The sequence below is a fragment of the Podarcis liolepis genome (assembly GCF_965112155.1).
Source record: "Podarcis liolepis genome assembly, chromosome: 9".
Taxonomy (NCBI): domain Eukaryota; kingdom Metazoa; phylum Chordata; class Lepidosauria; order Squamata; family Lacertidae; genus Podarcis; species Podarcis liolepis.
Genome location: NC_139564.1, coordinates 37,869,109 through 37,894,261, shown reverse-complemented (window position 1 = coordinate 37,894,261; position 25,153 = coordinate 37,869,109). Strand labels below are relative to the sequence as shown.

General features: G+C 40.6%; 2 protein-coding genes across 8 annotated transcripts in view; one reads left to right on the top strand and one right to left on the bottom strand.

The window, feature by feature from the left end:
* Positions 1-8,879, bottom strand: part of ARHGAP10 (Rho GTPase activating protein 10) — a 109,760-nt gene extending 100,881 nt beyond the window's left edge. For all 3 annotated transcript variants that reach the window (XR_014529899.1, XM_083519986.1, XM_083519985.1), the window contains exon 1: positions 6,914-8,879. Coding sequence is in view for 2 of the 3 variants with exons in the window: in XM_083519986.1 (XP_083376112.1) it covers positions 6,914-7,067 (154 nt within the window). In the remaining variant the exon portion in view is untranslated. The remainder of the gene's footprint in view (positions 1-6,913) is intronic.
* On the top strand, positions 6,849-24,899 carry PRMT9 (protein arginine methyltransferase 9). 5 transcript variants are annotated; one of them, XM_083519981.1, is made up of 14 exons: positions 6,849-7,031; positions 9,520-9,635; positions 11,076-11,267; positions 11,449-11,597; positions 12,378-12,614; positions 12,959-13,126; positions 14,409-14,511; positions 16,466-16,572; positions 17,643-17,835; positions 20,042-20,225; positions 21,570-22,254; positions 22,859-23,012; positions 23,577-23,699; positions 24,362-24,899. In XM_083519981.1, the coding sequence occupies exons 3-14, from the start codon at positions 11,082-11,084 to the stop codon at positions 24,575-24,577; spliced, it is 2,505 nt and encodes an 834-aa protein (XP_083376107.1). In that variant the 5' UTR covers positions 6,849-7,031; positions 9,520-9,635; positions 11,076-11,081; the 3' UTR covers positions 24,578-24,899. The 5 variants fall into 5 exon arrangements, with proteins under 5 accessions (XP_083376107.1, XP_083376105.1, XP_083376109.1 ...); XM_083519979.1 differs by lacking the exon at positions 6,849-7,031 and adding an exon at positions 9,102-9,284; XM_083519983.1 differs by lacking the exon at positions 6,849-7,031 and adding an exon at positions 9,115-9,284 and having other exon boundaries at positions 12,959-13,270; positions 13,862-14,511.
* The last annotated feature ends 254 nt before the right edge of the window (positions 24,900-25,153 follow it).

The window sequence follows — 25,153 nt, the reverse complement described above, 5'->3', positions numbered from 1 at the left end:
ATTACAGAATTGTAGGGACAATAATCATATACAGTACCTAATGCTGTCTCAAAAAATAAAGTACTGAACTACTATTGCAACAAATTCATGCATCCTATCACCTTATATCATCTCTCTTTCATTAGTATTTGTAATAGCAATGGCAAATGGCTGGAAGGGTTTATGAATTCTGTTTGAGTTACTAGGAATATCATAAAAAGGGACTGTAAAATAAAGCAATTTTTCCCCTATTTTTGGACTCTTTAAATAACAATTTCGTTGTTTTGAAAGTGAAAAAGTTTCAGTGCCTATCCCTTTTCATTTCCAATTATTATTTTTAAAAAAACTCTTCTGCACTATATATCAACGCTCAATTACCAGAAAGCATAATGTGTTTTTTTAAAAAACAACAAAAAACTGTAATGATTTAGTGAATATGATCCTGCCTGCTTCTCTCTGCTAGAATTTATTTGGATTTATTATTAACAACTATATATGTAACATCTGAAGTGGAACACTTTCTTCAGCCTTACTGAGTAAAGCTCAGTAGAAGTCACCCTGCTAAACAAGACTTTGATTTGCAGAATTCAAAGGTTCAGTAGGTTCCATAAGTTGTTGAAACCAGCAAATCCTCAAGGAGCATAGAGGGGCTTGCTTCCAACTACACATGCTTAGGATCATGCTGTACAGCGATCTAAGATATGTGCAGATTTCATGTCACAGCATTTTGCAAAGAAGTTCTATTGGAACAAGTATAGTTTCCTTTACTACTTCCTTTGGTAAGTCTTCGAAAGCCAAAACAATAGCTTTACTTCCTGTTATACATGCCACTTAACCACAGATGCAACACCACTCCAAGCTGAATGCACTAAAGGAAATGTTTTTTTATTATTATTAAATTTATATCCTTTCCTTCCTCACAAAGGAACCCAGGGCAGAAAGCAGCAAAACAATTCAATTTTTAAAAATACACATTTAAGGAAAAGCGTGATGAACAATTCCAGCTACTGTATCTTCACAATCTCTAACCCAAGAATAAAAGGAGACCTTCCTAGTAGGAGACAGATTTTTAAATACAGACATACCAGTTAGATTAATATTTTATTTTTTATTTTTACCTGCCGCTACTTAAATAGTAAATTTCTGGTTACTACTTTCTTTTTTTGCTTCAACCTAAGCACTTTGACTATATTAGCTGTAGACAAAGCCTTCTTCATGAAAATGGAGGGGACCCTATTACCTGCATCTAAACCATGCTGAAAACCAGCTGTTTCAATACATCAGATTATGCTGGTACAGTAGCAACGCTGTATCCAAAAACAGTTGTCCCCACCCCCCACATGAAAGACGGGCCTGCCACAATATTGTAGCAGTCAAGGATACTCAAGATTTGTTTCCTAGCTTCTCAGTCAAGCACAGAGTTCCAAGCTCACCCCCTCTCCCAGATCCTATGAAAATAGCTGAAGGTCTTTGTGCACCACTTAATGTGCTGTGCTAAATGATAATAGGTGGTTTTTTAAAAAATGTATGGAATCAACATCTTAATACAACAAAATATAGAGTAAGAAATAAAATAAGTAATACAACTATTGTAACTCAACAGCTGGGCCTATTGTGATAAAGTTCTTTGATGTTTGATAGATTTGTCAGTCAACAATACCCACTCTGAGTCACTCTCTTTTTCTTGCATGTAACTGCTGCTTCTTTCATTCCCATATACTACAGTACTGGCTCTGCACTCCTTTCAAGTACCTTCTCAGCTGCTTTTTCCCTGTTCAGGGCTTCCTCACCCCACACCCATCCAGGAGGAGCTGCTGCACCTGCAGTTCACAGAGAGACTGCTGACCACCTGACCGTAGCTCATGGACCACTGGTGGTCCACAGGTCACACTTTGGAAACCCTTGGTCTAATGCATACTGCTTTGCTGTGCCACTTGCCAACCACACCACTCCAATGGCTCATAAACGCAGAGCAGACTTTGATTTAGAAACAAAGATGAATTGTGAAAAAAGACCAAACAGAATAAGTCAAAACCCCAAGAGGAATAAGAGATTATGTCTACTAATAAGGCACCAGGGATCAGTTTTTATTGCCCACAGAATGTAATGTTATCATTCCCAGGACTTATTATGAACATTAGCGTGCAGTTACCATGCTACTAAAAAGGAAGTATTACTGGGGAGGAAATCATGAGTCCAGGACACATTCAGTAAGAAACAGAAGGAATCTGGAAGGGCATGTTATAGGCTCTTCTTGTTTGGGCAATTCAAACAACAACAAACCACATTCCTTCATTATTGTGCAGCAAACAAGATAATGTGGAAAACACTGTCAATATTCAAAATACTGTATTATTGAGTCCACTGCTCAGATATCACCCAACGTATTTAGAACAACTGGAGTAATGATACAGTGAAATTATATTTTCATTTTAATGCCAGTGCATGCAAATGAAGAGATTTGGATGCTAGAACAGGACAACAAGTTCTGGTGCTGAATCAATTCAACATAATACCCAGGGTGTTAAACCAGTGCAGCAACCGAGTGCAGCAGCAATACTGCAGTTGTGTCATACAAGGCCTCACACAGCTCAGATGTGGGCAGGAAGAGGTGTGGTAGGAAGGCATGACAGAGGAGAGACAACACTAAAGCACAGCCCTAGTCACATCCAGCGCTCGAAATTCCCATTGTTCTAAGCATGTTTTGTGACAGGGAATTTCATTAATGCCAGCAGTTTCTGAGCTCTGGGCGCAGTACTGAGCCTAAGCTTTTAGATTAAAACTGCCACTGCTGGAAGAAAAGGAGGAGCTTTTTCTGCCACTCTCTGAGGACTGGAGAAGGGACCCTCAAAAGAATACTAGGGGGTGGGCAGGGGGAGTATGACTTTATTTTTTGCAGTCTTCTGATGAGGACTAGACCATGTGAAAAATGAACGTAAGATTTTAGTTGCAGTTTATTCATTTTCACCTTTGTATTCTTGTTATAAATAGCACACCTGGACACTCAATTGCAACGCCCATAACCTAGTTCCATTTAGCTCTTAGCTGTCATATCTCAGTTTCTAACACTGGTGACATCAGCAGGGGTCAGGCCCTCCCCCATCACTTAAATTGTTGCAATGTTGTAACCAGAGAACATAATTATTATCCGAGAGTATCATAAACTTGATATCTCACAGTATACCATTTCTTTGTCTCGTACACACAGTCTAACAATCATACGTCATACACATACTGATACCGACCCAAGACGCCCACACATCCACGGACTAGAAAGAGAAATTGTAAAGGAGGAAAATAGCAAGGAGAAAGGACACTGCACAAAGAACCTACAAATAAAACACAATGTCACCAAGGAACTCTATGACAACTAGGAATACAATATCAACAAGCTTAACTTGGGCTGGTGCAAATACAGATGCCAATGCAGCTCTCTTGAGAATATTAATGACTGCTAAAAATGCAAAGCTTGCTCTAATTAGCAGCCATTTAAAAATGCCATGAGCCTTGCCTGAAGACATAAGAAGAGCCCTGCTAGATCAGGACTATGGCCCTATTAGTCCAGCATTCTGCTCTCACAGTAGCCATCCAGCTGCCTGTGGGAAGCCAGTAAGAAGGACTTGAGTGCAACAGGAGTCACCGACTTGTGATATGGTATTCAGAGGTTTGCCACCTCTGACAAAGGAGTTAGAACATAATCATTGTGGCTAGCAGACCTTGTCCTCCATGAATTAATTAATTGTCTTTTAAAACCATCCAATTTGATGGCTAGCACTACTTCTTTTAGGAGTGAATTCTATAATTTAACTATGCATTGTGTGAAGAAGTATTTTCTTTTGTCTGCCCTGAATCTTCCAACGTTTGTTTTCATTGGATGCCCGCGAGTTCCAGTATTATTGGCAGGGGGAGGTCATTTCTTTCTCCACACTATGCATAATTTTATACATCTCTCTCATGCCCCCTCAAGCAGTTAAAAGCTCCCTAAATGTTGCAACTTATCCTCATAGGAAATTGAATTGGAGCCATATTATTATGCTGTTTTGAATGAGTATTCTATATTTGACATCCTTTACTAATGTTTTATTTTGAAGTGTTTAAGGTGATATTTTTGTTAACTTTGCTGTGTTGTGTAGTCTATACCTGACCTCCTTTGCAATGTCTTATTTTGAAATAGAAGATAATATTTCAGTTTCCTGTTAATTATGTTGCTCTGAATGTATATTTTATACAGGAACAACAACAACCCCTGCTTGCGTGTGACCGTGTATATGTGCGGCGCTGGAAATAAATAAATAAGTAAATAAATAAATAAATAGAATTACCCCAGGAAATGGCAGGAGAGAGCCGGAGAGTCCTCATGGCTTGCGATGAGACCCTTCCTGAAGCCCAAAGAGGACATCAGTGAGGGCAGGGGAAGCCCTGAAGAGACCTGAGGTGCAGCAGGGCTTTGTTTAGGTGGCTCAGCCTTGCCACTAACAGCTGGTGTGCGGGGTAGCACAGCAGCAGCAACCACTTTCCTACGCATTATCTAGCGTTCCCCAGAGCTTCAACTCTAAATATGTTGGTCTGGATTAGGGAAGGAGTGGAAGAGAGCTGGAGAGCAGGGGGAAATAGGCATTTAGAAGCATTTTACAGGGCAGTCCCCACTTTACGCAATATCACTTATGCACGTTGGGACCCAGAGCGTGACCCCCCATGGAAGTGAGGGGACGCCTGCATTTGATTTTCTTCTGGCGTTTTAATGTAGGTTGTAAATCACTTTTAGACTTTTTAAAAATATATATAAAGCTGCATAGAAATGAAATGAATAGTAATAATAATACACACTATCTTGATTATTCAAGTTGCCTTTTTCTGAAACTTTTCCAGCTCTACAATGTATATTTTGAAGTGCAGTGACCAGAACTATGCACAGTATTCCAAGTGTGGTTGCACCATAGATTTATATAACAGCATTGATATTCACAGGCTTTCCCCTCAATCACTTTCCTAATGATTCCTAGCATGAAACTTGTCATTTTCACAATTGCCGCACACTGGTTGACATTTTCATCAAGCTATCCACTACAAGCCCATGGCCCTGTTCCAGTCACCAACTTCACAAGCATTCCAGCTTGCAATATAGACCAATACTCCCTCTCCCTCTGCATTGTGGTGGGGGCTCTCCTGCCAACACAGAGCCAATTTCAGACAGGTGCAGGGGCACATGGGGGAAGGAGAGAGAGAGAGAGCAGAGCCCTGCTGCAGAACATAAGTCCTTGTGCAGGGCTTTCACTGATAGGGCTGGTTAGGTGAATCCAGTTATCAAGATATGAAAGAGTCACCAAAGGTACTAACAGAAATGGGGTACAAATGTATTCCAAGATACATTTCTACATAATATGTTCCTCTCTCACACAAACAGAAAACCTGAAGTGTTACTCAGAATAGTTAATACTGGCATTTCACGCTTGCTATAGAAACCTTGTAGTAGTTTGTGTCATAATAAGAGACTAGTTCAAAGAAGCCAAGTCAATTTCCACCAGCTGCCAGGAACATGTAATCAGTATGCTGACATAATGCAAGTTGAATTTACTATGGTATAAAGACGTCTCAAAACAAACACTAATTTGAACATGAAACACAAAATTTTGCACACTGAATCAATGGAACTTGTTCCCAAGTAGAATGGAACAACTGAGGCCAACTGAGGCAACTGAAGCCAACACTCCTAAACACATTTACCTGGAAGCAAGGCCCACTGGACACAATGGGACTTACTTCTTAACATTTATAGGATTGCACTATGAAAACCAGAATTCTAGCCTAATGACTTATTGCACTTATATAATTGAATTCCTCCACAACATGACTGAGGTATATCATGTTCACAGTTCTAGAGTATATTAATATCCATATGTGCACATGCAGATAGATTTGTGAACAATGCAAATTAAATTCCAAAAAGTTACATTATGTGTATATGCCCAAAAGTTTATTTAAATCACTAGTGCTTCATGGCTACTTGTGGCACAACAGAAGTGCTCAAAAAATAAAAAGCCACAAAACCCATAATGAAACCACATTTTGCATACATACTAGTCTTAGACTCTGGTTATTAGAGGCCTGAATGACAGCCAGGAACTGTGGTGGTCATAGAAATTTAATATTAGAAAGTCACTGGCTGTCCTTAAGCTCATTTTATTTTTAAAAATCAAATATGTTTTTAATGCTTCTTGTCCTAAAAGGAAGAGAAGCTTGAAATATCATCTGCAAGAAGGCTAATAACTGATGTCACAGAAAAGCTTGATATACAGTCAACAGGAAGTTATTTATTTGTATGGGGATTCCTTCTAGTGTTTGTAAACCTTGTGTTTCATAATCCGGCTAGCATATGTGCTGTGTCAGATTTTTCTATTATTATTTATAATCACACAAGTAAATTCAGTTTGCATCCTGAAAGTTATGAGAACCTCTAAGGGGGCGGCGGTATACTTGTATTTTCCCAAGTATAGTGGACCTTTTGGCGGTTTTAGGTGTCAGGTATCAGAAAAGCCTGAAGTGTTTCATCATCGACCTGAAGAAGCCACAAGCTAGAGAAGTTTGAGACTTTCCCCTTGTCCTCAGACGGGCACGCCTCGGCACCGTTTGCAGATGCTCTTTTTCGCATTTCTGCAACTCCGCCGCCCCAGAGCCAGGAAACCCGAAACTCTCTGCAAGATGCGCCGCTACCCGCCTTCGCCGCCCGAGGAACCAGATTCGGCGGAGCAGCAGCAGCCTCGGGCGGCGGCGGCGGCAGCAGCGCCCGCAGACCTTGTAGGGGCAAGGCAAGGCTCCCGTCTCGCCGCATGCCGGAGAGCGGACTTTGCAACTTCGAGCCGCCCTTCGCCGAGCGGCTTTCATGCCGCCCCAACCAGCCCTCCTGCCCCCGCTTGCCCAACTTCTCCCCACTCACTCTTGGTGGCGGCGATGAGGCTCTTGCCATCCTTCAGCAGCTCCTTGATGAACTTGTTGGTTTTCTCCAGCTCGGCTTCGTGGGCTCGGATCCTCTCGCGGAACCAGGGGCTGTCCAGGTAGCAGTCGCTGAACTCCAAGGGCTGCAGCCCCATGGCGGCGGCGGCGGCACCCGAGCACCACTCCTCCTCCTCGCAAATCCCTCTTGGCTAAGCACCACCAGCAAGCCGAGCCCCGCTCTTCTCTTTCTGCTCTCCGCGCAGCGCCTCCTCAGCAGGGCGAAGCAGCAGCAGCAGGCGGCGGGGCGGCGAGGCAGAGCCTCTCCCGGCGCAGCATGGGACCCGCGCGGCTCCGGCAAAACGCGCCCCTGGAAAGAGCCGAGGGGAAGGAGGAGTCGAGCGCCCGGGACTAGGATACGGCGCTAGCGGGGTTGCCAACGTAGCAGCTCCTGGAAGGGGAAAAGCAGCCTCTCGCCGCGGCCCGGTTGCGGCGGGAAAAAGAAAAACAAGCAGCTCCTTTCGGCATCCCAGCCCGCTTGGGCGAAAGAGGCGGCTCCGCCCCAGCGTGGCCTCGGCGCCGCCTTTTCCACAGCCCTAAGCTCCCACCCAGCGCTGGCCTTCTTCTCCTCCTCCACCACCTTCCTTTCTTCCCGCTCGGGCTCTTTCCAGCGCCGGCCGTTTGCCTGTCGGCTCCTCCCCTCGCAGCTGCCCAGGGTCTTGCTTCTCTCACGCTCCTTTGCGGGCCCCACTCGAAGCAGGGGCGGCTTCTCTCCTCAGGCCAGAAACTCGTGCCTTACAACCAACACGTTGTTTATTCTTGCCCTGTCCTATGGATGCATTCAAATCTACGCGTATCCTCTCATTAAAGCCATGCCTTTACTTAGTGGGGCGTTTTAACCTTCGTTTCGATAAAAGATTGCCCAGAGCAGGAAACAGCTTATAATTTCTTATTGGTGAGGGTTTCGCCCACCCTTTCCTGCTTTAGCACCTTTATATTCTGCTCCCAAAGGTTACCTTAAAGGTCCCTTTCTGCTCTTAACAATTTTTGAGAATTTGTTCCAGTTGGGTGTTTGAAATTTGCGGCTTCCAGTGAAGAGATAAATATGGGACTTGGGTCCACCATTCTGACACTAGCAGCCAGCTCCAAGGTGTTGGTGAAACTGAAACTAACCACAATAAGATACTGTACTCTGCCATATCAATATTGACTTAAATAATGTGTCTAGTTAAGGGTGTGGTTCTTGGCTGTAATTGCTCGGATTCTTTTTGTTAAATGGATAAAAGGCATGTTGCAAGTTGGGCTTGCCTTAAATGAGCCAAGCTCGCTGATGGATGGGAGATAGTTCCATGGTTTGGGAACTAAAACAAAAAAAGTGTCTTGTTAAAGATTTGAAGATTTGTAGTATCAGCTTTCATTGATAAGAGCCCACTTCATCAGAAAAAGCCTAGTCTTGCAGTAAACTGTTGCTACTAGTTCTCAATGAACAGGCAGCACACATGAGGACTAGGTGCCCCTCATTTATTCTGAACCCAGGCCACAGATTCATTTGAAGTACCAACACTTCCTAGGAACAAGCTTATCTAAAATCTACCTTCTTGTTTTCCCCAGCTAAAAGTTGCACAACTTTTCGTTCTGTTTGGGAAATGGTTTGAGCTGTTCACTATCTTGCATTTTGTGAAATAGGGCTGAGCTAGTATGTTTCCATTAACTGTCCACTTTTCTCTCCGCTCCTTTTTTTTTTTTTTTTTTGGCTCCCTGCCAGAAGAAAAAAAAGATGTGTGATGGAAAAGCCCCATCTGCTGCTTGCAAACATTTTGTAAAGCGCTGCATCCATTCCATCTAAAATCTGTCACAAATTGCTTTTCTAATCACACCCACTAACATCCTTTCTCGCTCCCTTTTTGTTAGCATCCAGCCTAAAAAGTTCTGCTGGACTTATAAATTCGTTTCCTTCATGAAGTTTTAGGTGGACCTAATAAAACTATAGCCCTATTGTTTCTTTCACACACCCCCCCCCCCGCTTCCTTGCTATTGTTTTGTTTTTGTTGTTTAAGCAACTCATGGAGTTGAAGTAGCCTCTTCGCCTCCTTTCTGCTCATGCGCAAACTTTATTGTAAGGCGGCGGTGTATTTTGCGCATGCGTAAAATTCTACTACTCTCGTTTGCACAATCTCGGCGGAGAGGTTTCCAGGTCAGCAGACGGCTCTGGAAACTCGTCGCTATCGGTGCTAATCCCGTTTACCGTACTTTTCTCGCGATACTTCCGTTGCCCTACTCTAAGATGGCGTCCCTAGGCTTCTGCTGGAGCGTGTGAGAGTTTGCCTGGAGTTGTCCGGGCTGGTAGCCCCAGACCGCCTGGATGAATTGCCGAGGTGACTGACTCGCCATTCTTGCTGGCTGGCTGGCCCTGTTTGTCTCGGCCTCCCCCGGTTCGCTTTGCACATCCTGCGAACAAGCCGCATCCATCCCGCATCCATCCCGACGTTCTGCCAAGTGCGCATCTCCGCCTGCCCTGGGCCCTCATTATTGTTCTGAGAAATTGGGAAGCTGGGCGACTAATAAAATAGGTCCAAAAACCTTTAACATCGAAATGTCTTGTGTTTTTAGAGGAAATGCCTGGTTTGCTTGCTTGGATGACGTGCAGCAGTGGTTACCATACGGCGTGATCCACTCATGTTTATTCAGAAGTAAACCCCACTCATTCCAATAGGACTTACTCCCAAGTAAGTGTGCCTGTTAATGTAAAGCAAGATTGCAGTTGCTTTTTGTTGGATAGTTTTTGTTGGCTCCTTCCTGCACTAGTTCATTACAGCTTTGATTCGCCTCCACTCCCCTTTGTCCTCACTCCAAAGCGAATAGAAATATATCCCCCTATATATGTCCCTTTGTCTGGAAGGAATAGATTCACCAACCTCTCACATACTAATGCCATATTTTGTTAAAGACAAGCTGCATGTGTACAATTGTTTATGCCTGCCCATTTCCCTTCACTGTTACCGTGATCTGTTTGGTTTACACTAATCAGTTAAAATATTACTGTTACTGCCTTCCTACTCCTTTAGTGTTTTTTTAAGCTGAGTGAAATTCCTCCAGCATATGTTAATGTTCACCTCTGTTCTTAGAATGATTTTATCAATCACATGGGCATCTGCATTACAAAATGTTTTAATAACACATGATATATAAAATTCTCATTAGCAAACTCCTATGACCAGTAATAGTCACTAGGGCACAAAATAAATGAGCCTTGCCTGATCATGTCTCATTATAAAGATGTTAACCAGGCCCCTTGATAATATGTGTACAGTGGTGCATTGCAAGACAAAAAGAATTCGTTCCGCAAGTCTTTTCGTCTTGCGATGTTTTTCGTCTTGCGAAGCACGGTCCGTCGCAACTGCGCCTCTTCAAGCGGCTTTTTTAAAAAAGCGCAAGACGTTTTTGTCTTGTGAAGCAAGCCCATAGGGAAATTCGTCTAGCGAAGCAACGCAAAACCGAAAAACCCTTTCGTCTAGCGAGTTTTTCGTCTTGCGAGGCATTCGTCTTGCGGGGCACCACTGTATTTTGGAATCGCACAACATTCAATTATCTATAATAAGTTGTTTTAAAGTGCAGCTTCCCATGTTTTGCTTCCAGCAGGATCACAAGGAACAGAACTTTAAAAAAACAAAAACATTAACCATGTGGTACTGAACACTATTCCTAGCTTGAACTGACAGATCAGAATCTGCAATTTTGTCTTGGTCTGGCATAGCATGGGTCCCATAATTCATATATATATATATGGTAAAAAAAATATACATTAAGGAGTGGGTCCCATAATTTATCTTTGGGATAAAGGCGGGTTCCAGGTTAGAAAAGAGTGAAGTTCAGTGTCCTAATCTGCAGTTTGTGTTGCACTCACAACAACAATCACACGGTGTCCTCTACTCCCACAATTGGGAACCAGCATGCATCCAATTTGCAAAACGCTGCAAATGAATCTATAGGTGTTGCATTCATAAGCGCTTTGCTGGAACTCTAACATGAAAAATGGTAAGTGCATTTGCAAGAAATGTCTCTTTCACTTTTGTAGCAATTGGGCTATAATGAGTGCAGAAATGTTGATACAAACATTTTGTTTGCAACTTTTTGTAACACTGCAATAAATGTTTTTGTTTTGGCAGTTCAGAATGCCTAACTCTAAAAGGAGATCTCGGCATAGGCGCAATGTTGGTCAGGAAGCTGGGAGGCATGAATTAGTGTCTAGATCCTTGCAAAGTGCTCAACACTGTCTGGAAAATCAGGACTTTGGAACTGCATATGCCCACTATCTCTTGGTATTGAATCTAGCTCCTGAGCTTAAAAATGATGTCAAGGTAAGCAGTTGTTCTTTGTTCAGTCATTCTCTCTGACAAATAGGTTTATTTGTGTACAAGTTTAGAGACAGAAAATAACATGCAAATAGGCCATTGCATGCCATATATCTATTTACCAATAAAAACATTTTATTAGCATGAATAAATTAATTTTTGCGACTAAACTATCACTTTCCCTTAGGAAACATTTCAGTATACCCTTTGTAAATGGGCAGAAGAGCTGAATTCTCTCACACGATTTCAAGATTTATTTGATTGCTATGAGCATGCCCTGGAATTATTTCCTAATGATGAAGTTATATGTAACAGCATGGGGGAACATCTCTTCAGGTTTGTAGATGCCCTTGGTTGTGTTGTATTTTAACTAAGAATTCTAGCATAGTGCTTCTTAAATTTCCATTAATCTCACACATTCCATTAAATACTTAATCCGAAATGCACAGGTATCTAACAGTGTTGTGATTACTTCTTAGTGTAGGGCTCAGAAGGGAAAAGTCTTGCACAACTAAGATGTGTTATAATACTTTTCGCATCCACAGTACTGTTTAATGTACAATGTGCTTTATTTTTTGGTCTGAAAGTTCTCCACACACCATATAGTTAAACTGTTTAATTCACTACCACAATATGAGTAGTGGCTGCAAACCTGGATAGTTTTAAAAAAGGAGATAAGGCAAATTCTTGGCTACTAGTCATGATGGCTGTGTACTGTGTCCAGAATCAGAGGTGCAATGCCTCTGAATATAAATTGCTGGGAAACATGAGCAGGAGAGTGTTGCACTTTGGTCCTCCTTCCAGGTTTCCCATATGCATCTGATTGGGCACTTTGAGAATGATGCTGGACTACATAGACCTTTGGTCTGATCCATCATGATTCTTGTTATGTTCTTATGATTTGGTCACAGCAAATCTTAGTTTTAGTTGATTAGTAGTTTGACAAGTTGCAGTAGGTGCCTTTTTCATTTACACAATGCAGTCCAGATTTGTTCTCTTTGCAGTCATTGGTGATGTGTTCTCAAAATGTAAGTGTAGATTTTTGTATAATATTTATGGTTGAACGATCTGCTTGCTAGTTTAAGTTTCATTTTGATTGTGTCACTTTCTTCACAGAATGGGCTTTAGGGATGAAGCAGCCGCATATTTCCATAAAGCTGTGAAGCTAAACCCTGACTTTCCGGATGCAAAAGAGAATTTTTATCGTGTTGCTAACTGGGTGGTAGAACGATGGCACTTCATTATGCTTAATGACGCCAATAGGAATTTGCTGTATCAAAAAGCAATTGAAAAGGCTGTCTGTTCAGGGTGCAGAAGTGTTCTTGACATTGGAACAGGAACAGGAATTCTCAGGTTTGTTGTGAATTTAGTTAATGTAAATGTGTTGATTTTTTTTTCTGGATATTGTGAAACAGATAATAAATTTGCTTTGCTAGGGGGTTTTCTGTGTGTTGTGTTAACTTATTTTATGTACTCTTCTAAATTACGTTGAAAGTGCCCTGTAATTACTATGTAACAAAGGGTGGTCTGAAAGGTTAAATAAATTAAAAGTCTCCTCAGTCCCAATTTGATACAGACGGCCCATTTAAGGTTATCAAAATGTTTTAGTTAATATTTGATTTGAAAAATGTTATATTAATATTTTGTCAAAACAAGAATCTCTGATGATTTCTGTGTAATGTCCTCTAATGTTTCAGCATGTTTGCCAAAAAGGCTGGTGCACCTTCCGTCTATGCGTGTGAGTTATCGAAGACCATGTATGAAGTGGCTTGTGAAGTTCTAGCTGCAAACGATTTGGATGGAAAAATCAAACTACTTCACATGAAATCTCTTGATATAGAAATCCCAAAGCACATACCTGAAAGGTTACTCTTATATTTTGTTGTGACATCTTACTTATTTTTCTAACAGAATTGACAATTTGCACTGACAAATTGTAATCTTGTCTTATTTTTAACAGAATTGACCTCCCACACTCCAGGTGCTAAACATTTTGTTTTTTTATCTTTGTGGCACATTTCTTTCATCTTTAAGCCATCCAAATAAGCTTCCATTAAACAGTGTGCAGCTGAATGCAGTTATAAACTGCATTCATTTATATTCCCTATATACTGTTACAGTGGTGCCCCGCAAGATGAATGCCTCGCAAGACGAAAAACTCACTAGACGAAAGAGTTTTCCGGTTTTTGAGTCGTTCCGCAAGACGAATTTCCCTATGGGCTTGCTTCGCAAGACAAAACATCTTGCGAGTTTGTTTCCTTTTTCTTAAAGCCGCTAAGCTGCTAATAGCCGTGCTTCGCAAGACGAAAAAACCACAAGACGAAGAGACTCGCGGAACGGATTAATTTCATCTTGCGAGGCACCACTGTACTTATTTATTTCCTGAATAACTCAGAACATCTGTCCAGAATGTTTTTATTTTATTTTAGAAGAGCAAAACCTTCTTCAGAATTAATTTCAGTAAATACCTTACGATCTAGGAAAAAAACTTTGCCAGCCTGGTATTCTCCACATGCTTTGAATTGCAATTCCCTTTAGCCCAAGCCAGCATGGCTATGCCAGCCACAGCAGATTGGGGCGGTAGTCTAAAGCATCTGCAGGCATCACATGGCGATGGCTACTCTAGCACAGCTAACAGTGGTGGCAAAGCATAGAATCATATGCTGCATCCCCAGGACCAGTCGAAATGTCATCTCCTTGCTCTGGAAGCTGATCCTACTTCCTTTATCAAGATAGTAGCTGAACAGAAGTGCCTGCAAGGGGCTTTTCCAGAACTGAGGTGTAATAGGGAAATAGTTGCCTATGGCCTGCAGTGCAACATTCCAAATAACTGCGGACACTCTCTTCTCTGCCATTCCACTCACCCCCCCTCCAAAAAAAACCCCCGATCATAAACTTTTCTGGTATAATAGAATAACTAAGAACTGTGAAAGGTAGTTTTAGGGCCAGGAGGTCAGAAAGGATGCTGGCTTATCTTAAGCAGAGCCCAAAAACCCAGAATAAAATTTGATTACTCAACACAAGAACAGACTACTGATTTCACGTTAGTAGATTTTAAGTCCTGCTTCAGGTTTTATAATTTTCTTCCATTGCTGATTATAGTGGCTCTGAACTACTGCTTTCTTTTTATAACTGTATATTTAATAGAGTTTCCCTGGTTGTCACTGAAACGGTAGATTCTGGTTTATTTGGAGAAGGAATTGTGGAAAGCTTGATCCATGCTTGGGAGCATTTGCTTTTACCGCCAAAGGCAAGTATCTATGGGTGTCTTAAGGCCTGATACACTGTAAAGATGATTTTGCACTATGACTGCTACGGATAGCAATGAGATCAAGGCTTTGCAGCCTTGCAGTAATGTTTTAACATTTTTCTTTTATTAGTTCCCATAAACAGCGAACTAGAAACGTGAAATGTAAACATTGCTTTCACAGGTCTTCCAGATCACATAAGAAAGTTTGCTTGCCAGCACTGCAGCTCCCTAGAGTCTAGTAGCATTGGCAAGGAGACTTCCCATGCGATCCAGAAAGAGCACATGGGAAAGAACATTTAAGTGTCCTCACAGTTAAGTGGACCCTTAAGGCTGGGAAAGTCAATTGCGGTAGACTGTACCATTATTTCAGGATGGAGTGAGAGATTAGACAAGTGTGTGAGAGAGTTTGTTGAAGTACTAACCTCAGGCCAACTCTATATATAGAACATGTTTTAAAGTTTTGGGCTGGATTCAGCTAACCCATTCTGCTAGTGGAAGCCACTGCAAAACCTCCTGCTAGCGCTGTGGGGCTTTCCCCTTCTTCTCCTGGCGCTGCCCGCCCCCCACCTCTCCCATATCCACTATGGGGGGTCAGGAGAACCCCCAAAACAATGCACAGGGAGAGGAGATGGGAGATGGTTCCATCAGGCAAGCAGAAATGCTTGCACTAACGAATCAGTCTCCTTAGCACTACATTGAATTCCACACATTGAATGTAATGCGAGGAAAATGCCATGACTTAAGAGTGCGCAGTTGTTGCAAAATAAAAATGAATTGTATTCACAATTTAATTTGTTGAATGTGTCTTGAAGTTCTAGATTCAAAACCAATGAGGGCATGTTTCTTACCCCTCTGCTCATAGTACTGCTTACTGTATTTTTTTAAAAATGAAAGATTTCCCCTTCTCATAGTGATTAATTCCTTACCTCAAAAAGCTCATTAAGGGTCTTCCATTGTAGGAATTTATGAGATGATGTTACATATTACAACAGAAGACAAAATAGTTATGGTTGTGGAAGATTATTCTTCAATAAATCTACCCTATTTTTCGCCCCTTAGGATGCACTTTTTCCCCTCCAAAAATGAAGGGGAAATGTGTGTGCGTCCGATGGGGCGAATGCAGGCTTTCGCTGAAGCCTGGAGAGCGAGAGGGGTCGGTGCGCACTGACCCCTCCCGCTCTCCAGGCTTCGCGCAGCTCTCCGCAAGGCGCGGGAGTCCAGCGTTGGGCTCCCACGGCTTGCGGAGAGTTGCCTGTTCTGGGGGCTGGGGTCGGGGGAAGCTCGGGCTTCCCGCACCTGGGGGGGAAATAATTTTTTCCCCTTTATTTCCCCCCAAAAAAACTAGGTGCACCTTATGGGACGATGCGTCCTATAGGGCGAAAAATACGGTAATAAATGGCTGAAATGTTTTCTCTTTTAAACAACTGATATAGATACTGTTTCTGATATCGCTAGTGCTGAAAGTTATCTAACATGCTTTTCAAATAGCCATATGTGTTATACCATAATATCTTTATTTTTAATTCAAGTCAAAATGTGTTCTAGACTGAAGGTTGGCTTGGCAACAATCTCTCATTTTGCACAGTGAATAGAGCAGATTGAAAAACAATTAAGACAGACCTTTTTTCCACTCAGCTGAAATCCAAATATTTATACTTAACTTGACCCAGCCAAACCCTAACTTAATCTGTGTACAGTGACTGAACAGTTTATATTAATTTTGTGTTTTAATTGTATGTTAATCTATTTTTAGCGTAATGTTAATTTTATCAGTTTTAAGTGTTTTTAATGGTTTTTAACTTTTTTATTGCTAACCACTTAGATATTATACGATTAAGCAGTATATAAATTTAATGATAATGGAATAAGTTTTGTGAATAGTAGTCTTGTTGTATAGTTTTGTAGCTTTGCAACTTTATCTATCTATCTATCTATCTATTTATCTATCAATCAGCCCAATGATGGCAGAGTTAATGCTGAAAACTATGGTAAAGTTATACCAGCAGGAGCTATTGTATGGGGCATGGCAGTGGAATGCGGAGAGATACGCAGACATCATAGGTATGTTTGTGCTGCTGATATATGTTGGGAAAGCATGTTTAAACTTGGACAGGGAAGAGGAAATGTCTCCCTTTTAAAGATAAGATTTTTATTTTACTCATCCTGCTTGTTAGGTTGGATTCCACATAAGTGGAAGTAACAATAATTTTGAGTTTTCTGCACTGAAATTCAGAAAACTCAAATCAGCCTGTTGCCAAAACGAAGCTCATCCCACATGGAAGATGTCAACCCATTTTCAATTTGGTCATCAGTTTCCACTTACGTTCTGTTTTTATAGAATCCTCTCTTCATGTGCAAGAGCCCAACATAATTTTTAAAGAAGGGAGTAAAACTTTCAGGGTATAAATACTAGAATGTGGGAAGGCTGTTAGATTAATACAATTTATTCTATGCTGTTAGTTTAATTGACGGTGTTTTTACATTGTATGTTATCAGCAAAACAACCCTGCCTTTCTTATGGTTGGAAAGAAAGGGATATACATGTTAAAATAGAACACAATCGTTACATATGTCTTTAAGCTCAGCAAATCTTTTGTTGTGAGCCTCTCCTTAATGTGCCGAGAACCGATGCTGAGTTCAACACATTCAAAGTGTTGTTGCTGACCTTTAAAGCCGTAAACAACCTCAGTCCTGTATACCTGAAGGAGTGTCTCCACCCACATCGTTCTGCCTGGACACTGAGATCCAGCACCAAGGACCTTCTGGCGGTTCCCTCATTGCGAGAAGTGAGGTTACAGGGAACCAGGCAGAGGGCCTTCTCGGTAATGGCGCCCAGCCTGTAGAACGCCCTCCCTTCAGATGTCAAGGAAATAAGCAACTATCCTATTTTTAAAAGACATCTGAAGGCAGCCCTGTTTAGGGAAGTTTTTAATATTTAATGCTGTATTGTTTTTAACACTCGATTGGGAGCTACCCAGACTGGCTGGAGAAATTCAACCAGAAGGGCGGGGTATAAATAAAATCATTATTATTATTATTATTATTATTATTATTATTATTATTATTATTAATGAATTGCATGATTTTTGTCTTGTCAAACCTAATTTCTGTCTGTTCCTTTGTTTTCTCAGGGTGGGTGCAAAAGAAATTGCTGGTGTGTGCTTGCCAGAAACATTGGAGTTCCACAGTCCAGTGTACGCTTCTGTAAACTCGGATGAAAGTCTTGAACCTTACACCACTGAAAAACTCAGCAGAGTTCCTGGTGGCTATACGGCCCTCACAGAACACTTCCAGATTTTGACAGCCAACTTTAACAACCTGCAGGTAACTTTTGGATCACAGGGTGAATGAAACGTTTATCAATTGCAAAAGGATTAAGGCAGAGGTAAAAGAGAGGTTCATTTGGATTTTATTCTGTATGGTGAGATGGAGGTGCACAGAAGATAAAAAGATGACTGAGTGTATTCTACAACCCCAGAGTGGGATTAAGAAAGGACAGAAAGGTGAGACCTGAGATGGGGAGCCTGTGGCCCTTAAGATGTAGTTGAACAGATGATTGGACCCTTTCTGAACTCGAAGCATTGGTACCCCCAACAGAAATTTAAAATTCGGCTAAATATTTGGAATTTATTGTGTATTGGTATAATTTGGAATTAATGTGATATGATTGGTTTGTTAAATGGAAATTTAATAAAAAATATTTAAAAAATAAATAAATAAGATGTAGTTGAACTTCCATCAGCCCCATCTAGCAGAGGTATTGGTCATGGATGTTCAGAGTTGTAGTATGTCGACATCTGAAAGGCAATAGGTTTTCCATCAGTGGATTAGGAAGACAGCTTTGCCATACAGTTCTATAAACTATTTCTTTTAGGAGCAGTCAGCATTGGATATTGCAAGCAGCTATAGTCATTCTAGATAGGCTCTGAGCTAGTACCAGTTAAGCCTGAGAGGGTAATGTGTTTCGTCGGTCATGCAAGCATGCCTCTTTGATTTTTGACCCATGGGAAAATGTTTGCAAGCAAGATCTTAAAATAAACCCCCTTGTATACAGGCAATTATTGCCATGCTCTGAATCAATAACTCTGTTTTCACCTTCACTTTATCTGGCATCTGAGATTAATAGGCAGAGTACAGCAAAGCACTTAGCTGTACTTTAATAGAAACTATAATGCAGTGATCTGTGGTATGTTCCATCAAGATTTAAATACTTAATATTATATGTTTAATTTTTTAATACTTCTGGGCAAAACTGTTGTATGCTGAACTTGAGCTGCCATTGAATCCTAAAATATCAGTGTCTTGCAAAGGAGAAGCATATAAAGAGTAAAAAGGCCATCTTGGGAAATGTAGAAAAGGGTGGGTACCAGGGAGGGCAGGAAGACTCCATTGTTGAACAATGAAACTGGACTTCAGTGCTCTCTACTTGACATCTGCATATAAATTTGCTATTAATTGGTGGTGGTGAAAACCCCCCATCCTTTGAAAACAAAGAATTAAAATAAATAATCTCAAGAGTGGTTTACGTAAGAAAGGAAAGTTTTGGAGCATGACATTCTTTTTTATTTTGGTTTTCCTTACTCCTTGGAACCCAATTATGACTAGTATTTGTCTGGGCTCAGCAGGCTATGATTCTTCTGGAAAGAAAGGCATCCCCATTTAGTGTGATTTCAATATTGGGTCCTAAAATATGTAATCATAATATATCTACTGCCAAATGTTAGGAAGACTGTACAATAAATATTATTACTTTTATATTTTTCTTTCATTCAAAAAAGACTGTTATTTTTAGCTACCATTTTCTTAAAACCATTTACATTCTGTATATTTTTAGTATTAAGATGGATTATAAGGCAGTTTGAATCCCCAAGATGGGGTGAGCGTCTGTTGTTCGGTCCCAGCTCCTGCCAACCTAGCAGTTTGAAAGCACGTCAAAGTGCAAGGAGATAAATAGGTACTGCTCCGGCAGGAAGGTAAACGGCGTTTCCGTGTGCTGATCTGGTTCGCCAGAAGCGGCTTAGTCATGCTGGCCACATGACCCGGAAGCTGTCTGCAGACAAACGCCAGCTCTCTTGGCCAGTAAAGCAAGATGAGAGCCGCAACCCCAGTGTCATCCGCGACTGGACTTAACAGTCAGGGGTCCCTTTACCTTTACCTATAAGGCAGTCAGGAAGACAATTGGAGGGGCTCAGACAGCAGTGGGGAGTTGACTGAAGAGCAAGATGTGATGATGCCTATCAATTTGGATGGCTTTAAAAAGGGATCAATCAAATTCATGGCCATCAATGGCTCATAATCATTATGGCTATATATTACATCCAATATTGGAGGCAGTGTGCTAGGAAACGTCAATAGGAAAGTGCTGTTATGCCCTTGACCTGCTTCAGAGATCTGGTTGGCCATTGAGGAACAGAATGCTGGATCAGATAAGTTTTTAGTGTTATTCATCAGGGATCTTTTGTTCCTATTCAGAAGGGCTCTTCTAATGCTCTCCAACATATTTTGCTTCTTTTTTACCATTCTTGGTTAGGAGCTGAAAAGCTTTGCAACTCGTAAGCCATCCAAGATCAACATGCCTGTTATTAAAGCAGGAATACTAGATGCCATTGTGGTCTGGTTTACGTTACAGCTTGATGATGAGCACACACTCTCTACAAGTCCAAGTGAGGACACCTGTTGGGAACAAGCAGTGTACCCCGTAGAAGGCCTCCTTGGTATGTCTTCAGGGTTTTATTTTTACAATGACATTAAAATGCATTTTCTTTCTAGGATATCTGTCTGGATTGTTTTGTACGTTTGAGATGAGAGGTGGGATTTCTAATAAGCAAAAAGAGTTTGCAGGTAGCATTCTTAGGAACTATTTATCATACTGAGAAAAGTGAAGGTCCTCAACACTGAAAGCTTACACTTTATGGAAATGTCATTTCAGTATATCTGGGGTGGGGAACTGAATTCTGATGGAATCCTTACCTTCCCGCACAAGTCAACTTTGATGGGTGGGTGTCAAATGCCTGGTGTCAAGGGGCAATGTCAAAGGGGCTTGCTGTAACAGCCAATCAACTGCAACTTGAAGTTAGTTTGCAGAGGGATTCAAACTGTGCCAGCAAATAGGCATCTTCCCTCTGCTTATGAGACAGTCTCTTGTGCAGCTGCTCTCAATGAGCCCCACATTAAACAAGTGGAAGCACACTTTAAATTGCATTACATGATTAATAAATCAGTCAAATTTACTTGAATGGAATCCTTAAATAGAAGTGCCAACTGAGACGATACCAGCCATGCATAATCAGGATTCCCAAACAAAAAAGGCTTAGCAGAATAAATTGAAAGCAAGGACTAGTAAAATTTGGCAGCTGGGAGTAGGAATTAGGAGTAAGTGGGGATGTAAATAGGGAGCTGTAAAAGTGGCAAACCTCATTTATCCTAAGCAAGTTCCTATATTTTCACAGTTTAAAACACAGTTTAAAACAAATGCTTACTCAAAGTTAATCCCATTTAGTACAGCAGCATTTCAGTGGGAAACATGCTTAGGAACACATGGTTAATTTCCAATTTAATTTCTAATATCTATATCTTCAACTATTTCAACCTAGTCTCAGAATTTTGACAGATAATATGTTTGTATTTTAAAGTTTATCTCTGGACACAGGATAGAGAACAAAATTGTGAAGTTTTACAGGATCTAAGCAGTTAATCCATGTTCCTGTTGATACCCACTTTCCCCACCACCACCTCCTTTCTAACATTTTCTCATATTTCCTTTCTATTGTGCATCACTGACAGATAGTTCGAGTCATTTTTAAATAGAAACTTTGTTTTTACAGTGTAAGCCGCTAACATTGATAAATTTGTGAAAGCTGTAGTCAGTTGTGCTCTGCATTAAGACAACCGCTGGGCCTCTTTTGCCTCCACTCTAATAAAATCTGCTTGGCACGTGTTGCAGCAGCAGAGGCTGATCAAAGGAGCTGTTAAAGTAGTGCATGTTTTAGGAAGACTGGAAAAGTAGCGAAGGCACAGTGAATAATGTATTTCATTCTTCATCCTTGTGCAATTTGCAGATTACTCTCTGAGATCTGGGGACTTGGTTACAATGGAAATATCATGTTCGGACTGCTATCTAAGGATCCAGAAGATTTCTCTTGTGACCTCAGAATATGGAATGGATGTGGAAAGAAATTTCAAGGAGAAGAATAGTGAGGCTGAGCTCTGCAGTGCTCTGGCCAGCCTTCAAACAACAAATGCACTGGGACAAGAATGCATGCTGGAATCTACTGAGATTGCTTTACTGAACAATAGGAGATACCACGAATGTTTTAAAGCTGCAATAGGCAAAGTGCTGTCATCCTTAAGCCTCCGTGAGCACTCCATGGATGTGGACAGCCACAGTAATGAACTGAATCTTGAAAAGAACCAAAGCAAGGACTCAGTGACTCCTGATCCTTTGTATGTGTTGGACGTATCAGAGGGCTTTTCAATTTTGCCAGTAATTGCAGGCAAATTTGGGCCAGTTAAGGCCTACAGTTCTGTTGAAAAAGAACAGCACCAAGTAGCTCTCAGCCTGATTTCAGAAGCTAACAAATTTCCTAAGGAAACTTTAGAGTTTTGGCTCAACCACCTACAGGATGAAAATACGGTATTACAGAGACCAAAATCTGACAAGTTATGGAGTATTATAATTTTGGATGTCATAGAGACTTCTGGTCTAATTCAGCAGGACGTGATGGAAAAGGCTGCAATATCCAGGTATTGTATGACATGAAATTTTCCTGGACTATATTTTACTGTTGCATTTATGCATAAAACCTTAGCCCAACGTAATATAATTTGGAATGATACTTAGCCAAAAGACTCTTGGAAAACAGTTTGTTCTACATTGAATCCATATGTGGTCAGAACTTTTCAAATTAATGAGGCTGTTGTAGCTTTATGGGTCATAGCAATGTAGTTTCGTGTAAGACTGAGAATAAACCTTTTTAAAATTAGGCATATAAAATTAAAAGAAGATGGAGTTGGCTCTTACTGTTTGGTCATGCTTCTTTGCAAAAAACAAAAACAAGCATAAACACGCCAAAGTATTTTAAACAGAATGCTTCTGATTGATGGTCTAAATCTTGATTTGTTAAAGGAAGCATGAGGACAGTGGAGAGAATAGTTGTGAACAGTGCTTTTTTCTGGGGGGGATGCAGGGGTATGCATACCCCTAAACAGTTTGTGAATCTAAGTTTGACCTCATTGAGGGGCAGTATTTCAATATGAGTAGGAAAGTGAGAGTACCCCTAAACTTTTTTTTTTTTTTTTTAGAAAAAAGCACTGGTTGTGAATGTTAATACTTTATATTTTTTTATAGATGTTTGCTTCACTCTGGAGGGAAGATATTCCCACAGCATGTGAAGATGTATGGAATGCTTGTGGAATCTAGGTCATTGCTACTTGAGACCACAGTTCAAGGGACAGATCCCACCCTCGGTTTCAAGATTGCACCTTTTATCAACCAGTTTAAGGTATGAAATGTGTTATATTCATCTATATTCAGTTTAGCATGCTGTCTCAAAGATTAGGGTGCCAGAAAAAAAGTGTCATTGTTTTATTAAGGCCACAATCCAGAGAACAGCAGCTTCAACCCTGTATTCCCAGGGGAAGGCCTTTCCCTTTTCTTAAAAAAATTAAAATGGAGGTTTGCAGTGTGACATGGTGAACTGCTGATCAAAGAAAAACATCCGTCTCACTGGATATGCAGCTGTCAAATATTTATCAAAGCCGAATTAATTTCTTCATGTAATGTTTTGCTAGTATTCACTATTTTACAGTAACAATAAGGACATCTGATTTAAGACTTGGAAGAACCAGCATTTATTGAAAGCAGGGGAACTGTTAATTCCAATAGTTTGGTGCAGAGCAAAACTGATGACCAGCATTTGCAAGGAATATGTTAAGAAAGTAGGATTATTTGAGCTATCCTGATGCTGTGGTACAGACATCCTTTTGCCTAAAGTGGGACAAGACCTAGAAATATATGCCCTGGCAACAGAACAATTAATCTCAAAACATGGTATATTCCATTTCAGGTTCCTGTCCGTGTTTTTTTGGATATGTCCACACTTCCACACATACCTTTGAGCAAATCAGTAGAACTTCTGCGAGTGGATCTCATGAATCCGTACTTGAATTGCTCTAGTAGAGAAGTTAAGGTAAATCTAGGAGATGGTAGATATTGCATGCTTTAGTTTATTACTCTGTCATTCTTTAGTATCAATGTTGCATTTATGGAATTGCACAAATAACTGACATGTTCTGCGCTTAAGACTTTTGGTACTAGTGCTTCACTAAAACATTACCCCCTTTTAAAGCAGAAAATCACATTAGAGGAAGAAATCATACCATTTCTATTCTTGTTCATTTGATTCTGGCTTGTGTGGAGTTTACTGCCTGCAGTCAGAATTAAGTCTCATTGCATTCTAGCTGGGATACCAATTACCAAATTATAGTGGGGCATTGTATCTGAAACCTAGAGATACACTGGGATTGTACTATGCAGAGAGAGCTAACGTTTTGCCCTCCACCTTCCATCACTCCTAGACAATATGGGCACTAATCAGGAATGAGAGTAGTCATTCAAAACATATTGGAAGCACCAGAGTGGCTAACCCTATCTTCCCTAGCTCTCTCGCAAAACTGATACACAAAATCCTTGAAGATAAACTCTTGGGTGTCTGAAAAAGCAAGATGCAAATTGGCAATAGAGAAATCTTCCTCAAGCAAGCTTGAATTTAAAGAATACAAATTTTGTTGTTGTTGTATTGTGGGGGAAAGTTGATTGCTATATAGTAACAAAAAAATCTTACTTTTGTAGGTCGAAGTTTGTAAAGCAGGTCATGTGACTGGTATTCCATTTTGGTATCACGTGTACCTCGATGAAGACACTGTTTTAGATACATCAAGCGAGTCATCCCACTGGAAACAAGCTGCTATTGTGTTAGATAAGCCCATTCAAGTTCAAGCAGGAGATGAACTTGTGCTCGACGTTCAGTATCGCAACAGTAACGTTAGCATTACAGTAAAACAGTGAACTGCCATCAGCTACAAGTGTTTTTACTGTTTTAAAAAGCCTACAGTAGCTTAGTTATTTATTCTTGTTAATCATGTCTTAGGGTCACACTTTTGAGTCTATTTGAAGGTCTAAACATCGACTGAACTATTGTGCAATTCAGCACAACTTGTTTAGCAATAAAGCCATGGACCATAAAGAGTGGAGAAAGCATGCATTTCTGCCTAGAAGTTTATGTAAGATGTCTACAATGCTGAATAACTTAATATTTGTATTCTTACTTGCGTTTTGGAGAACTATATGAATTTGAGTAAAAAAAGTAAAATGAAATGGAATGCCACAACATGCCTGTTCACATCTTATTTTGAAGGTTAATAGAGTAAAAATGAATGTGCTGGGCAGCAACAGTGTTGTACAGATTGACTACTCATTGACTACTACAGAAGTTTCTTGAGAGGTGGTAGTGGTGAGAACCTTTTTGTTATAAATGCCTAAACATGAATTACAACATGCTAAACATTTTTTTGTGAAAACTAGCAGATAACAGATCCAGTAACGCTAGTTTCAGGAAGGATGAAAAATCCTTAATGGGTAAGA

Bases quoted from the DNA above. Each gene is read 5' to 3' on its own strand.
- PRMT9 (XM_083519981.1), top strand. From the start codon at position 11,082: ATGCCTAACTCTAAAAGGAGATCTCGGCATAGGCGCAATGTTGGTCAG. The intron at 12,615-12,958 runs GTTTGTTGTGAA...CTAATGTTTCAG, and splicing joins ACAGGAACAGGAATTCTCAG to CATGTTTGCCAAAAAGGCTG. The intron at 22,255-22,858 runs GTATTGTATGAC...ATTTTTTTATAG, and splicing joins GAAAAGGCTGCAATATCCAG to ATGTTTGCTTCACTCTGGAG.